The following is a 16,903-nucleotide window of genomic DNA, read 5'->3' on the forward strand; positions in this document are numbered from 1 at the left end:
GGTGTTGATTCAATACGATTTGGTTAATAGTTTTAAAGATATTCTAGATGATCACTAAAAAAATTTTAAAATGATATTTTTTTTTAAATATTAAGATAATAATATATTACATCAACTTGGATAAACTTGAATGAACCTGTCAAATTCATAATCCAGATCATGAGACTATGATAACTCTATAAAAAACAAATTGAAACAAATTATAAAGTTCAATTCCTAATCAACTTAATATTGATATATGAAATTTTTTAAAAATATCAATTAAGTATCTTCCTCTCATTGCATTTTCTGGTAAAGGTCATCCATGATAGAAAAATATCGATAAATTCCTATTCAAAGGCACTTCCTCACTGTCATTATATTTTGGAATGCAATTGATTCTTGTTTTCAAGTGAGGCTTAAAATAGTACAAGATAAATATTGAGATCTCTTCGTCGATATAAGTCTTGCATATCAAATCCTTAACATACACCTTATTTTTAGAATGCATGAAATTAAATGAATGTTTTAAATTTAAAAATAAAAAACATTAGAAATTTAATTAGAATGCATGTGTAATCCCTAACCTCTTGAATGAATACATCCATTTGTAATGTACAGGGCCTCCAACTTTTGCTTTAAACTATAAATGTATGGGTAAATGTTCTATTGAGTTGAATAAGGATGAATACAATATCATCTCAAGTTTGCAGATTATTTAGATGATATTCATTTCAAGCTTTCTCAATGTGTTGGGTATACAACTTGTTAGAGTATATATCTCTAAAAAAGTAACTGATCTCTATGAGTGCATCTCATATTCATTTTGACAATAAATTCTGATAAGTAAGTGGAATGAATGTTCGTCTAAACACGTGACAATTATGACTATTCATTCATACAAATTTTCATCCTCTAAATTAGCCAATTTAAATATGTTCGAAGCATATCTATAAGAAAAACACAGACTTATAAGTCATTGGTAGACAAGTAACTTTGCATTATTGTCTAAAACAAAGCTGACTTTAGGCTTTGTGACCTGTGACCCATCATTAACCATGGTAACAAAACAAAGATATATCTATTCTAGCATTCATGTTGTCTTTTGTCTTCCCTTTCATGTCCATCACCGTGTTAAAAACATTTTCAAACATGTTCCTTTTAATATGCATGACATCTAGATTATGACGAAAAAAAATAGTCTTTCAATAAGAAAACTCGAAAAAAATACTTCACTTCACCTAATTTTGGATCACACCAAAACCAAAAAACTTTTGCTTACCGGATTGAAAATAAAAAACAATGCCCTTGTACTATAAGACCACGTCATACAATTATTCACCCGACTGTACCGACAGAGTAACATCCTTTTCAACTCTACCTATAAAAAAGTTCTTTTTGTTATTTCTGTACTTGTTATCGGTTGACCAGAACCTCTAATGATAATAAAAAAAACACGTTACCATTATTTGTTAAGGTGAAAGTCTTATTATTTTCCATACAATGTACACATGCTAATTTTTCACGAGTTCTCAAACCAAAAACCATTTTATATCCAGGAAAATAATTAATAGTCTACATCAAAACTGCATTCATTTGAAAATTTTGTTTCCTTAAGACATCATATGTCAAAACCCTAGATGACCATATTTGTTTCAACTCATCAATTAATTGTCAAAGACAAATATTTATATTCCTATTTGGACTATTAAAAAAGGGTATAACTGTAGATAACATTATGAACTCCAGTCTTATACATATCCCGAGTAGCAAATTGTAAACCATGAGTATCATTGGCCAATAAAAAAATAACCTGAATGAATTGAAATTAAACTAAGGATGCACTATATTAAACTGTTTCTAACTTAACCATTAGAATGGTGCACTATGACTATATCAACTTTATCATGTGAATGATGCCATGTCATATGTTCAATGGTCTTTAAAGATATGAATAACCTTTGTAGTCTAGGAGTGATTGAAAAGTATCTTAGTTTTCTATATGCGATAAAAGTCCTACTCTTACTAGTTCTGGGTTTATACCGAGCCTGCCTATAAATTTTACACTCGGTTAAATCTATATTTTTTAGGTAGTACAATATGTAGAAGTTTAGATACATGTCAATTTTCTAGTATCCTAGACTAAATGGTTTCATCATGGATTTAGTATCATAGAAGTTTTCTTTCAACCTATTCCCTTTAAGTAAATTGCTTCTTGCCCATTCAATAATTTTATCGTAACTAGCCTCACTCAATGTATAATCTGACTTGATAGTGAACACATGTGCAATGACCAATAATTTAATATGATTTGTGCACCCATCCTCTTAATGGTTTGTCAAAATCTTTCAATAAATAAATAAAAAACATGGTTGCATCTGCATTTGGTTCTTCAATCTTTATGATTAAACATTCACATGTATCACCCCTAATTCATTCTTATTGCATCAATAACTATACTCATATAATGATTACTATTATCATCTATAACTTATGCACGTTGCTAGAACTAAAAGTTGACACAACCATCATTTATACTATGATCTTGTAAAGAATATATGGTTCTTTGTGTGCAAACCAACACAAATATTTTTCCATGAACCTTTTTCATAGAAGATGCATCATAACAATATTTGGATCGAGAAACTTTATTTTTACATCTTTTACATGAACATCTAATACCTTCTCTAACAATATTTTTCGGATTAGATAGTGCACAATTAATAAAACCATCAACTCAATTATAATAATCCATCATGTGTAACCCTTCAGGTGAAACTCGATACATCCACGAATAACCATCCACTACTTATATGAAATCTTATATAGAATATTGATAACAACATGTATTGATTAATAATGTGAACTAAATAAAGTATCGGTATCCAACTAATTAAATATCATTGGTTTAACTCAAACTTATTCAATCCATTTTAATAGTACTCTTAAATCATTATTAATTTCCCCTAAAAATTCAAATTCCTTCAAATTTACTGAAATTTTCAACTTAATAATTAAATTAACAAAATATGAAACGTACCCGTTAAATAAACCATTATTTATTTCATTATAAATCACATAAGTTACAAAATCAAACTCAATTTCATCAAATGACAAACAAATATAATTTTTCAAAATCTCAAACAAATCCTAACATATACAAATCATATATTTATACAATAAATTTTTATACGAAAAAACTATAAAACAAGTAATCACACAAACAAGCTACATATACTAAATATATAAAAATTCCAAAAAACTAACATTTAAAAAATGGGTTACAACAAAAAAAATGGGTAGTTTTGCTTACTTGATGTGGTGAATATTCAAAAAAGTTGAATCAAAACAAGATGCCGATATAATAAGTGTTGGGTGGCTGAATTTGTGATAATTTGAGCATGATTTGTGATAAAATAAAGAGGTGTTGTGCGCTATTTTCTACAGAATAAATAGGAAGAAGAAGAAGAAATGAGGGAGTGGGAGAGGGTGTTCGGCTATTAGGTTATAACTTGAATATTATCGACGGATTCACTGACGGATATTAGCGACGAACATATTTCATCGGTAATTTTATTTGTGATAATGACACGTCTTTTTTCTTCTTTTCTTCTTTATTTTTTTCATTTCCAATTGTAATTTTCTTGGTAGTTACCAACAAAAAATTTTTGTCGATGAATACCAAGAGAAATAACAAGATACTATTCCATTGGTAAATTACACTGTAATTTTTTTATGGTATTATTTCTGTCAGTATTTCTGTTTGTATTTGATAATTTTCTGGTAGTGTGTTGAATGATACATTTGGAATTGAGAAAAAACCAACATGAATTGTGTAATAAGTTATAGGTTCTCAAACATGAAGGAGTAAGTTATAATCATGCTGAAGACCCAGAGAGTAAACAAGAGTTTAATCTCTACAATTTCATGAACACAGATAACATTTTGTGTCCACAATCCTCGGGGCAAATACATGCATGCACGCATTTCTTTTCCACCGGACATCACTGGAAATGCATGAAGTATAAGTGTTTTCCTTACGCTCACTTCCTCAAGAGACGCTTCTTGATCACTGTCCATGCTTTTTATACATGCCTCGTTCGTTTCTGTTTCTTGCAATAATATTGTCTAAAAGTTAACAGCTCAAGAGCAAGATTAGGAATCCCCTCATCACCTGCAGAACATGGCAGGTGCATCTCTATCTTTCTCTGTGTCAACTAGCTAGTATAAATTTAGTAGTAATGTTTGAATACAATTCTTTAAAGATTTTGATGTCAATGTTTGAGCTGTTTTTAATCTTTATCCTGTCTTTTCTTGCATAAGAACACAAATACATGTATTGTTCCGTTCCCCCACAGGAATCTTCTCATTACCTATTGATATGATGAAAATCACCGACAAGCTATGCTCACTTCCTTATGATTGGCTGGCTGGCTGCAATAGAGACATGATATAAGTTAGGAGAAAAGGTTATGAAAATATATTAAGGACCAATATTTAAGTGTGTGTGTGTGTATTGTATACACAGGGGGCTCCATTGTATAATCTAGTCGAATGTTTTGTCAGATTTTTTACTTCAATAATTATCCCCTCTGATTTTCTTGGCAACCAAACGATGGCTTAATTCTGAAATATGCTATACATGCATGAATACGAGAATCAAGACTTCAGTTCCTCTGCTGTCTCTCTGATACCTGGCAAATTATTCAATCGCAAGTTATAACCCCGTCGCATTGTTAAACATCGAGCTGTGTAATTAATAGCAACTGCCAAATCCATTTTAATTATTAGTAAAAATTATTCTTCTTGCTGCAATCTCGGATCCTCCCCCTTCTAATTAATTTGGGATCATGGCTCATGAGCAATCTTAACCACCGCTAGCACAAAACTTATATTTATGGTATCCTTTCATATAAAGTTTCATTGTCAGTCTCGCGCGCACTCTTGCTGCCTGCTGGTTCGAATTCATGTGCTTGGAATTTGTAACCCACCCATGTCAATAAATTGTTTTTTGGACGATAGCATATTGACCTACCTACCAGTTGCTCTTGTCTGTGTGTGGTACTGCTATGAGATTTTTATTCATTTTTGCGCTGTTTTCTTTTTGCTATTTGATATAAATTCTCCATGTTATCCGCATGGCTTGCTTCTCTTACAATTTGTTAATTTTATACTATAAAGACAAATCACAGCAAGGAACAATCTATTGAAATGGCATGCAAGAAGCCGAGTTTATCTATTAAATTATAGGACTTAACCTTGTTAGGCAGTCATTGGATCTATTGATTGATTCCATGACCATAAACCTAGGATTTATTATTATTTTTTTCAAAAATACCTCAGTTCAATTTAAGGTTGCCCCATCACAAAGTAAATTGTAGCGTGTGGCTAATGTTAATGTAATGCGTTCTTGCTTGGTAACCAAGTTTGTCCCCATCTTAAACACGTCATAAACTCTGCTGCTGTTTGACAGTTGTTGTCAGGCTTAATTCCTTCCAAGAATCTGCCCCGCTTGCCACTCTCACCACCCCCTTTGATTGCCTGATTGTTACTTAAACTTTGTGCTTAAATTATGGATGAGTCCCAAAATAAACAAGAAAAATAAAAATTATATACAATTCCCTACCGACTCCTTGCTTTTCCCTTGCTTTTAATCCTATTCAATGGCTACTTAAACAGTGAAAGTTAAAAGAGGAAGGCATGGAAAAGCCGGTGATGTTGGGGCATATAAAAGCTAAAAGACGAACAGATAATGTAGGTCACCTCGCGGTAATGCAAATCAAATCACCCCTTTTATGGCCCGTGAACAATCCTGTGCTTCACGTTTTATTCTCGTCCCTTGCAGCTTCATTTACAAGCCGATCAAGATGCCCAACAGGGTCCCCTGTGCCTCGTTCATTTAAACAAGCCATGTAGTACTTTCTTGACCATCGATGAATTGCTAGCAAGTGTCCCATCAGAACATGCAAATACCAAAATAGATCTTCACAATTCAGCTTTGTACTGATCATGGCTAAAAAGCTAACATCATGATTTCTGTCCGCATACTATATGATTAATAAGACCAATCATTCCTACATTTACCCTCACAAAAGTTCCCAAAATGGAGAGGTTGTTTTGGTTTAGGTTGATAATCTTCATCTTTATTGATAAATAAATCATGCTCAATTATAACTCAATGAATGTTTACAAAATCACAGTCAAAACTCAATTCCTATCTCCAGATCTGGAGCTACAGTGACCACTGTCATTTCCATATTCTGAGCTGCTTTATTTCTTGGTAGGCGATTGGCTTTCCTTGTACTTGGAAAAGCTAGTAGTATTCCCAACACAGTATCCAAATAATTTGGTATCTTGTCCCTGTCTCTCTTTAAAAATTTGTAGTGGTAAGAAATATTAAGGAAAAACTTATCTGGGAAAAGGTGACAAAAACCCGAATATTTTTAACAAATTTATATTTGCATGCATGTAAAGAGGATGTAACTGTACAAAGTGTCAGGTCTATTTTCACGATTTGTTTTTCTTTTCTTGAAATAATAAGAAGTGAAAAAGTGAGAAGCGTATGCTCAAAGCAGACCATCCTTTTATCCTCTCTCTGTATCTTCCTCTCTCTTTTATTGTTTTTTTATTTTTTTTTATTTTTCTCCTTTATTTAGTTTCTCTCCAAAGTAAAGAAGCAAAGCATCTTCTTGTAGGCTCTTATACACCACAACATTGTTCTTGCTTTCCCTTGTAAGTATCAACCTTCCCTTCCCTTAGAATTTGGTTGCTTCTTTTGTGTGTTCAAATTTTTAATACAATAAGCTTGCATTTTATCTTTCTGTGCAAGAACCGACCAAAAGTTTGGAATCTCTGATTAGTTTAAGGCGTTGATGAGATCAAAATCAAAATGGGGTTTTGATATTTTGAACTTCCCCGTTGGGCCAAATCTTCTCTGGTTGTTGTGATGTTGAGATATATATATAAATATAACCACCTATAACTAATAGGAGCTCTTCTCTATCTTCTCTTAAATGTGGTCTGTTTATGGCATCTACAAACTCTGCTTGGCTTTCATGTTTTAGCGTGGATTCAAGAATATTTGTGTGTTTGGAATGTGGATTTGAGCTAACTCTGCCACCAATCTATTCTTCTCACTTGGTTCATAGAACTGTAGCTGTAATATGTGTGTCACACATCATTTCTCAAAGCTTTAGTTTCTCAGAACTGTTCTGTTATTCCCATTAATTCAATCATTCTCTTCGTTTGCCCTTTGAATTGATTCTCATAACAATTTCTTCATTTTTCGCCTCAGGAAAGGATACCAATACGCTTTATTTTAAGTCAAATTCCATTTTTTTCCAGCATTCTAACGAAATTTTTTGGTTATCACTTGATTGTCTATCTCATTTCATTCAACTTCCAAAGTTCCAAATTCAGCTTCATTCCTTCTTCCATAAGAAAGTGTGAAAACATTTCTTCTTCTACATCAAACCATTAATCACATATAGATAGTGAACAATCAGAAAAGTAGAAGTGACAGAATGAGTTTTATAACAGGATCTCCCAAAGATACCTGGCAACCAGTCATGACTGCCAACACAACCCTTTCCAGTTACTGGCTTAATTGGAGGTTCTTCCTCTGTGCCACTTGGGTCTTAATCTTGATGATTACTGCATCTATTCTCATATGGAAAAATGAACGTCGTTGCAAAGTGGAACGTGATAGTGGAGAGAACAAGCAAGAAGCAGAAGCATCTTTGTATGATGATGAAACTTGGAGGCCATGCCTGAAAGGAATCCACCCTGCCTGGTTGCTAGTTTTCAGACTTTTTGCTTTCATTGTGCTGTCGGTGTTGCTTGCAATTGCAGTCTTGATGGATGGAGGCAGCATATTTTACTACTATACCCAGTAAGATGTCCTTTTTCTCGAGTTTATCTCTTGCTTAGTATAAATTTCATACTTTTTATGATGTTTGAATTCTTGATTTCACCAATTATATTCAATGTTATTGATTGCTAATGTTTCTTGGTCCTGAACAGGTGGACTTTTACTTCAGTCACAATTTATTTTGGGGTGAGTTTTATGTCATCAAAGAGACTACTAGCCTGATTTTTTCTTACATGTGCTCTTTGCTTAATGGTAATCTCAAGTTTATTTGCAGCTTGGTTCCTTGCTCTCCATGCGTGGATGTTACCAATATCACAAAAGAGTTGGTGGTGATAAGGTTGATATTGTAGAGGCAGATGCAGAGCAAGGATGTTGTGTAACTTCAGCACTTGGAAAAGGATCTAATACTTCCATGGCTATGGAAAGCTCAAACTCCCATGAAATACTTGATGTCCGCCAACCTGCAGGGAAATGGGCTTTCATCTTTCAAATCATTTTTCAGGTAACTTGTCTATAAATCACTGGGTAAATTTGGCCAAATATATTGTACTTTTATATTTTATTCAAATGAGATTCTTAATGTAATGAGCTCGTTTTCAATCAGAACCTGTAAAGAACATTTTTATTCATCTAGCATTAGAACATAGTCTGTCTGCGAATGCTGACACAGGAACTTGAAAGTTCTAATATGCTTTTACTTCAGTTTAATGTGACATGAAAGCTCAATTCTCAATCCCATTATGAGTAGTTCCTTGTTAGGATTTGTGGCTCAACCTTTCGTCTGTTTATGAAAAATTAAGAGGTCCATACCAAGGCATAAGAGCTGAAAAGCAGGGTCATTTCACTAAGGGACTACTCTTTCTAAACATTCATATTTGAAATCGGAAAGTTCAGTCAGGAACCAGAAGAACAAGGGAAGGCAGTAAATCAGGTGGACACAAGTCCTGCTCGCCAATGCTTTTATGCCGTTTTCCTTTTACTTTGTATACATCATGGATTATATGGATTCAACAATTTGAATATGGTAAGTTGCTGACACTTCTCATTCATGGAAACAGATGAATGCAGGGGCTGTTATGCTCACGGACTCTGTCTTTTGGTTCGTCCTTGTCCCGTTTCTTGCAAGCAAAGATTACCAACTAAATGCTGTAAGTTATCATTACTTCTCCATCTAGCGTTAATTTTAGAATAAAACCATATCCTGCACTTATCCATGAAGGTCACACACACTCTTATCGGCATCTCAGTAGATGAAGATAAACAGCTTAATGGCTAATTTGCTTCTTTTCTTGGTTTTCTAAACAATGTATCGTTCTTTTTTTATTGCAGTTGATTATCAGTATGCACTCACTCAATGCCGTTTTCCTACTTGGTGATACTGCTTTAAATTGCTTGGTGAGCTTCCTTGGTTCTTTACACAAATCATTTTCCAGCTTCTTCAATGAAATTATTACAAATTTGAACTTGTTATCACTTTCAGAGGTTTCCGTTGTTTCGGATCGCGTATTTCTTCATCTGGACAATAGTATATGTCCTATTCCAGTGGATTGTCCATGCCTTTTTCAGACTTTGGTAAGACCATTTCCTCTTCTCCTTTTTTTATGAAATCAAGTTTTATTATTGTTTTCTCACTGTACTGTTCTGTTATTTTCTATACAGGTGGCCATATCCATTCCTTGACTTGTCATCTCCGTATGCTCCTTTATGGTATTGACTCTTAAACATCACTCCATCCCCTTAAGTTTTGTGATTTAACTTGCACAATCTTAGTGTTCTGTCAAGAATCATGCCAATGAAGCCTTTATACAAAGTGTCTTCACTCTAAAGAAATATATGGCAATTATTTGAAGGTACTTATCTGTAGCAGTGATGCACATCCCCTGCTATGGTGCTTTCGCTTTTATTTTAAAGCTCAAAACACAGTGTTTTCAAGATGGCACCCAGAGTCCTATCAATGATTGAGGTAGCTGGAGTTGATAACTTAGAGAGCCAACACAGTTTCAAAGAAAATGTGAATTTCTGTGCAGCAAGTTGTGGTAGCAGAATAGAAGTGAACAAAAGACCGGCGTTAGCATAAGAGACTGATGGCATCCTTGCCCTGACAAATCATTCCGTTAGTAATTTTTGGAAGATTATAAAATGGTCAAACAAGAAAGCAATTTTCTTAATCTGTATAGCCATTGTTAGAAGAGTGGCGTGGTTGTAACTACATGCTGATACTGGAAGGGATTAAAAGAGAAATTCTTATTCTCTCATCTCTGCTCTCCAATTCTATTCTTAACTTTTTTTCATAGTTCTTGTTGTCTTCTCGAATTTTGTTGTCGCCAATATTTTGGTGTGATACCACCAACCCAAGTTGCTATGCCCCATCATTTTAATTCTCAGGATATGATTCCAACACTGACCAAAACATGATTTTGGAGCATATCTAATCCTTTATTTGGCACGATGGCTTGCAAAATGGGGTGCACCCATTGTATCAACCAAAATCTTGCAGATGGGGTAGCCTGATCTCATGATCCTGCTTTGGATTTGTACATAGTGATTTATCAACAGTGGTTTGATGCAGGACAGCTTAGGGGATGTTCTGTATCTGACTTTAGAGGCCGTAAACAGATTTTAGAGTTTGAGTTTATTTTTAGATGGCTAAATAACTATAGGATTGATCGGGCTTGAATGCGTGCGTGGGTAGCAAGAAATTTAATGGAGGTAGCTTCAACCTCGAGTTTTGAAGTATCAAGAGACTAAAAACAACAACTTCCAGGATATATACTACATGGATTGCCTGTGTTATGTTGCGAGTTAGGAAAAAAAAAAATTTCAATGTGAAAAAGGATATTTATGGGATAATAATTTAAATTAACATGGAAGAGTTTGATTAACATATGATCTGGAATAAGAGATGAGGATAATCCTATGAAAAAAAAAGTGAAAAAAAATCACAAAACTCAAAGTTCAACAAAAAGAATCTAAACAAATAACAAAGTAAAATTTTCAATCATAAAAAGTTCAAAATTCAAACAAATAGCAATGAAAACAATAAGGAACAAATATGTTACAAAAACTAATTGAAAGAAAATAATTAGGGACTAAATTAAAAACAACAAAGAATCAAGAAGAGGATAAAAAATAGTAATCAAAAGAATGAGGATCAAATTAGATAAAAAAAATTAAATGAAATAAAATATTTAGGGATAAATGGAAAAAAAAATCAAGAAGAGGATAAAAAACAATAAAAAGAATAAGGACCTGATTGGAAACAACAATTAAATAAAATAAAATACTGAGGGATAAAGTTGAATTTAAAAAAAAACATAAAAATCAACATAAATAGCAATCAAAACAATGAGAGCCAAAATTAAAATAAATACAAACTAAATGAAACAATTGAATTTTGAAATGCCTGGCTTGCATTCCTAGCAGGAGAGAGAAAAGACAGGGGAGGAGAAAAAAACCTACCATCATGAATTAAAGCTCCATCTTATTGGTTGCGTTGCCACATGACCTTTTAGAAGACATGGTGGTTGACAATTTTTGGTCATCAGACATTAGTGTACGTGCCGCCATCAAAAGCATGGACGACGTCCATTCACTAGCACGTATATAGCACGCACTAAATTCTTTTTTATAATATTTATTATTTATTAAAAAATTAATTTGTCTCTCATTCAAATTGAGAATAACAAAAATAAATCATGGTAAATAGATTAAAAAAAACCCTAATTTTGTTTAGCATTTTTCTCTTTCTAAGAGTATTTTAGTCTTTTAATTGTTTTGAAAAAAACAAAAAGACCATGAAACCCTTGTCAGACAAGCAATTGTTTTTTTATTCTAAGGATAAATTAGTAATTTTATTATGCAATAAAAATATAAAGAGACTAATTTACTCCATTCAACCATTTTACCTCTATTTTTTTATTTGAAATGTTATTACACTGTAAAAATTCACAATGTAATGAATCTTGCTCTATAGCAAGTAAAATATTGATGCTATTTGGTTTTTTTGATAACCATTGGTGATCAATTAAAACAATCTTTAGATTTGTAGGTTCCCATCTTATATTTTCCCATTACTTACATTTTATTAATTAACAATCAAAAGTGAGAGCAACATATAACTTTAATTAGCTTATCATTGTTCTGCATCGGTCATTCATCTTGTAAGTGCCAACTTGTAAAAATAATAGTAATAAAGCATCGCACTAACATGTTTTCTAGCCGAAAAAACTACTTAATGAACTCAAGATTTTATGCATATTGAAATATATATTTTTTAAAACTGATAAGACACACTAAATATCATTTTCTTTATATATTGAGATGATGATGAACTAGATTAACCCGAGTAAATTATGGTTAATTTACAAAACTCGCATCTTAGGTTATGAGACCGTGATAACCTTCATATAAAGTAAATTGAGACAAATCATGAAATATAATTCTTAAACAACTAAAAATTGAAAGATGAAATTCAAGAAAATAAATAAAAAAATAAAAAAGGTGACTTGAGTCAAGTTGGGTAAACCCGTCAAACTCGAGACACGAGTCATGAGAACGGAATAACCTCTAAAAAAATAAATTGAAAAACAATCATGAAGCTCAATTTCAAACCAACTTAACATTAGAAGATGGATTTAAAAAACATTCAATTAGAAAAATGATAAAAAAGACTCGAGTCAACCATGTTAACCCATTGAATTCACTAAACGAGTCATGAGAATGAGATAATATTATAGAAAGCAAATTGAAAAAAAAAAACATGAAGATCAAGTCCCAACCAACCCAATCTTGGAGGATGGAACTATAAAAAAAATTTCTATTAAAACAAAACGAGTCAAATAGAGTTAACCCAAAAAATTTGCAACACGGATAATAAGATTGTGACAACCCCGTAGAAATAAAATTAAAAAAAAAACTATGAATCCAATTCCCGACCAACCTAATGTTGGAGGATTAAATTGTAAAATATTTGTTATTAAAAAAAAGCATGATTCAAACAGAGTTAACCTACGAAACTTGTGCAGGGTAATAAGATTGTGATAGCCCTATAGAAAGAAAATAAAACAAAAAACTTTGAATTCTAATTCCCGATCAACATAAGATCAGAGGATGGAATTGAAAAGAAATATAATCAATTCGGGTTATAAGATCACAATAACCCCATAGAAAACAAATTGCAAAAAATATTGGATCTCAATTCCCAACCAACCTGATATTGATGAATAAAATTAAGAAAAAAATGTATTTTAAAAAAGATTATAAGAAAAAGACCTAAGTCAACCCAAGTTAACCCATTGAATTCACGACGGGGGTTATGAGAATGAGATAATCTCATATAAAGCAAATTGAAAATAAATATGAAGCCTAAATCATTCTTGAATGATGAAACTAGAAAAGAAAATTGTATAAAAAAAACAACTGGGAAAAACATGTGTCAACCTAGGTCAATTTAATAAATTCATGACCTGAGTTATAAGATCACAATAACTTCGTAGAAAAAAACTAAAAAAAAAACCCAATTGTTGTTGAAAGATGAAACTCAATATATTGTTGAAGGATGAAATTGAAAAAAAATATTTTAAATAAAATACTAAAGAAAACAAGTCAACCCAAGAAAACCCTTCAAACACATAACCTGAGTCATGAGATTGAGATTACCTTTTAGAATATAAACTGAAAACAATTATGAAACTCAATTTCCAATATACATAATATTGAAAAAAATAATTGTGATTAAAAATAAAAATCAAAAGATTAAGGGTCAAATATGATATTTAAAGAAATTGAAAACCCTCTCTAGTATTTTTTAGAATGTGAGATTGGAAATCAAGTTGAGCAGAAATAAATGTGAGAGAGAGAGAGAGAGAGAGAATGGGTCGCTAAAGTCAAACCCAAAACCCATTGCTGACACGCGCCATATATGGCGGTAAAACGTGGTGAGAAGGTCTTGATAACACTAACGAAGGGTAGAATAGGATGTCAGAAGCTACTGCATGTACCACCTAAGTGTGGTGGCCTCCCCTACTCATTAGCGCGCCTGTCACACGCGCCAACCAGTTTTCTCAAATTTATCTCTTTTTATGCAAATTGGTCCTTGAATTGGTAAGTGTTGATTTTGTTCTTGAAGCTTTAATTGTTATCAACCAATGAAATCGAATTTGTTTTTCCCAAACTAAACTCTAGATTTTTTTCCAACAACATATGAATCATATACGAACCCAACCAAAGCAAACTATGTGGTCCAATATTGAATCAAACAAATATTAAAATAATGAAATTTAAAAAAATACCCGACCAAACAAAAAAAAACTTAATGGATTCATTACTATAATTGACAATGTACATGAATGTAGAATTATAGTAATTCTTGCTACTATATTTTCTTTACCTCTATCTCTTTTAGTTTTTTTTTATTAATTCTTCGTAATGGAACACTCTTGAAAATTGCAAATAAAACTAAAACTCATTAGTGTTTTACTATGGATTGTGCACAGTACAATCCATAATAAAAAGACAGATGAGCCTTATAATAACAAAAAAAAAAATGAACACACACTTAGGGGTAGAATTGTATTTTCATATATATATTGCACAACGTAATTACTCCTATGCCTTTAAAAAAATAACAAGACCGTTAATGTTTAAGGGGCGTTTTTGGATTTGCACATTTTTTGTACAATGTAATTACCTCATAGCCTTTGGGGTCAACTTTTGTTTGCCTAAGATCAAGAGGTACTTTCTGCTTTTTAACCTTTGCTTTCTTATAATTACCTCATAGGGCAAGGGTGTTATGATCTTTCTATAATTAAAAAAAATGGTTGGCGCGTGCTCTAGGAGGTGTCCGTGCCCTTTGAGTCGTGCTTGCGGCGCCTCACGGTTCTTCAGACGCTCCACCCTCTACATGGTGGGACAATGCATGTTAGCATCTTTGACATAAATGAGTTCCAAAATTTTTTTTTTCTCATCCCCCCCTCTTTTCTCTCTCCTCCACCTCAAAAAGTGTGATGGCCTTGCAAAATTGTAAAGTGGTTCTCAAATTTTAATTGTATTGAATTTGATTTATTTGTTTTTCAATTTCATCCCTTGACATTTGATTTTTTATGTTTTTTTTATCAAATTTGATTCTTATTCATTTGATTTCTATTTATTTTGCTTTTAATCTTTTTTTGATTGGATTTTATTTTTTGATTTAATCCCTAATCATTTGATTTTAGTTTTTTTTTCTTATTGAATTTGATCCTCATTCTTATAATTACAATTCCTTTTATTTTGAGTTCTCTTCTTGATTAATTATTTTGTTGCAATTTCATCTTTCATTGTTTAATTCCATTGAATTTTTAAATCATATTTGATGCTTATTTTTTTTATCATACTTTTAAAATTTGGCCCGGGAGTTGACCTTCGTCATGTCTCAATTCATGTGTTAGGTCGAATAACTAGGGTTACTGGGGTCAATCAAATTTTTTATTATGTAGGAAGTAAAAATGACATTATTTTGATAAAAAAAAAAGTAATGGAAAAAAAAAGTCAATGGATGTTGACATGATTTCCCCTAGCTAATCACTTGATTTTTTATTCAACTATAAAGTAAAAATGGTATTATTTTGATTAAAAAAATAATGGAGAAAAAAAAATTCAATTATGATAATATTTCTTTTGATTGGTTTGTTTTTTATTTTGATATTTTTTTAGATTTGTTTTTCATTTTCATCGTATTCCATTTGATTTTTTTGTTGATGCTCGATTTTGAAAGCATCTAATGTTATCATAAAATTAAATAAAAATAATTTATAAAAACAAAAAAGTTATTAAACTCATTGAAGTCCATAATCCAAGTCGAAGGGTAACTGAAGTTGATCCAATTTAGTATCTTCTCAATATATATAAAAAATGTAACTTCTTAAAGTTTTTTTTAAAAGCTATGTGATGTTTTTACTAGTCATCCAAGTTATCTTTGGACCCATTAAATTGAATAATTCACTTTGGATCAGCTCCCACACGGTTTAATTCAAAACTTGAGCTAAACAAAAAGTCGAGTTGGTAGGTTTTAAGCTCAAACTGCTTGATTGAATTTAATGATAATGTAAAAAAAATCTCCATACTCATTGATTTTTTTAAGTTTAGAAAAAGTATAAAAAGACGAATATACTAGTAACACATTAAAAGGTATGGGGATTCACTTTGTAAATTACACCATGAAACCCTTTACAAAACATCTTGAACTCATTATGAACTCAATGTTTATAGTGTTTACTTATTTTGTCCATTTTCTTTTTCTTTTCTTTTTTAATTTCACCTTTCTATGACCAAATTATAGGTCAATTTAGGATAATTTGTTAGGAAATTTTTGGATTGAAATAAATAAGATCAAAGTGAAAAAATGGATGAAATAGATGGCTTTTTGAACTTTGGGAAAATATTCATTTTGGTCTTTATACTTTTCAAATTATAAATATTGTGTCCCTCTAGTTTCTAAAATTTATAAATAAAATCAATTTTAGTCCAAAACTTTATTATTTTTTATTTTTAAATCCCTGATTTGAGAGATGAGAGAGAGAGAGTTGTTGAATTTTGGTAGTAGAGAAAAAATTAACATTGATACTGATTTAGGCCACCAAAATGGTTAATCTTAGTGTTAACGAGTTCTATTTGGTAACGAGAGTTCTGCTTTGATGTTTTTCCCCCCTTTAAAGTGCTTAAAAAATCAGATCTAAGTTTGAAAAGATTCTTTGTTTAAGTTTTTGTGTGGTTTTTTAGGTCGTTGATGTACTTATAAAGGTATCTAGAATGTGTTTTAGGTGTTTGGAGTAAAAAATAAGTTTATAGGTAGAAAAATCATCAGTCTTGATTTTTTGACTAACATGGTATTTAGAATTCTTGGAAAGTAGATGACGAGTTGTCTAATTTTGTCGTCCAACCCATAGAAAAAGGCCCACGCGCACGGGCCTACCCTTGCAGGCCTGCTCGCGTGACCTCTTCGAATGAGCCAAGCACGCTGACTTTCTTTTTTTAATTTTGCTTTTTTTTAATAAATTTATATTTATATTTAATTTT

General features: G+C 31.8%; 1 protein-coding gene across 2 annotated transcripts; it reads left to right on the forward strand.

The window, feature by feature from the left end:
* The first annotated feature begins 6,553 nt into the window (after positions 1 to 6,553).
* LOC133678157 (uncharacterized) lies at positions 6,554 to 10,104 on the forward strand. Of its 2 annotated transcripts, XM_062100383.1 has the most exons (9): positions 6,554 to 6,711; positions 7,519 to 7,870; positions 8,002 to 8,035; positions 8,124 to 8,351; positions 8,908 to 8,997; positions 9,179 to 9,244; positions 9,330 to 9,421; positions 9,509 to 9,556; positions 9,700 to 10,104. In XM_062100383.1, the coding sequence occupies exons 2-9, from the start codon at positions 7,548 to 7,550 to the stop codon at positions 9,809 to 9,811; spliced, it is 993 nt and encodes a 330-aa protein (XP_061956367.1). In that variant the 5' UTR covers positions 6,554 to 6,711; positions 7,519 to 7,547; the 3' UTR covers positions 9,812 to 10,104. The 2 variants fall into 2 exon arrangements, with proteins under 2 accessions (XP_061956367.1, XP_061956366.1); XM_062100382.1 differs by lacking the exon at positions 6,554 to 6,711 and having other exon boundaries at positions 6,718 to 7,870.
* The last annotated feature ends 6,799 nt before the right edge of the window (positions 10,105 to 16,903 follow it).

This window comes from Populus nigra, chromosome 18, assembly GCF_951802175.1.
Source record: "Populus nigra chromosome 18, ddPopNigr1.1, whole genome shotgun sequence".
Taxonomy (NCBI): domain Eukaryota; kingdom Viridiplantae; phylum Streptophyta; class Magnoliopsida; order Malpighiales; family Salicaceae; genus Populus; species Populus nigra.

Bases quoted from the DNA above. Each gene is read 5' to 3' on its own strand.
- LOC133678157 (XM_062100382.1), top strand. From the start codon at position 7,503: ATGAGTTTTATAACAGGATCTCCCAAAGATACCTGGCAACCAGTCATG. The intron at 8,998-9,178 runs GTAAGTTATCAT...TTTTTATTGCAG, and splicing joins AAGATTACCAACTAAATGCT to TTGATTATCAGTATGCACTC. The intron at 9,245-9,329 runs GTGAGCTTCCTT...TATCACTTTCAG, and splicing joins ATACTGCTTTAAATTGCTTG to AGGTTTCCGTTGTTTCGGAT.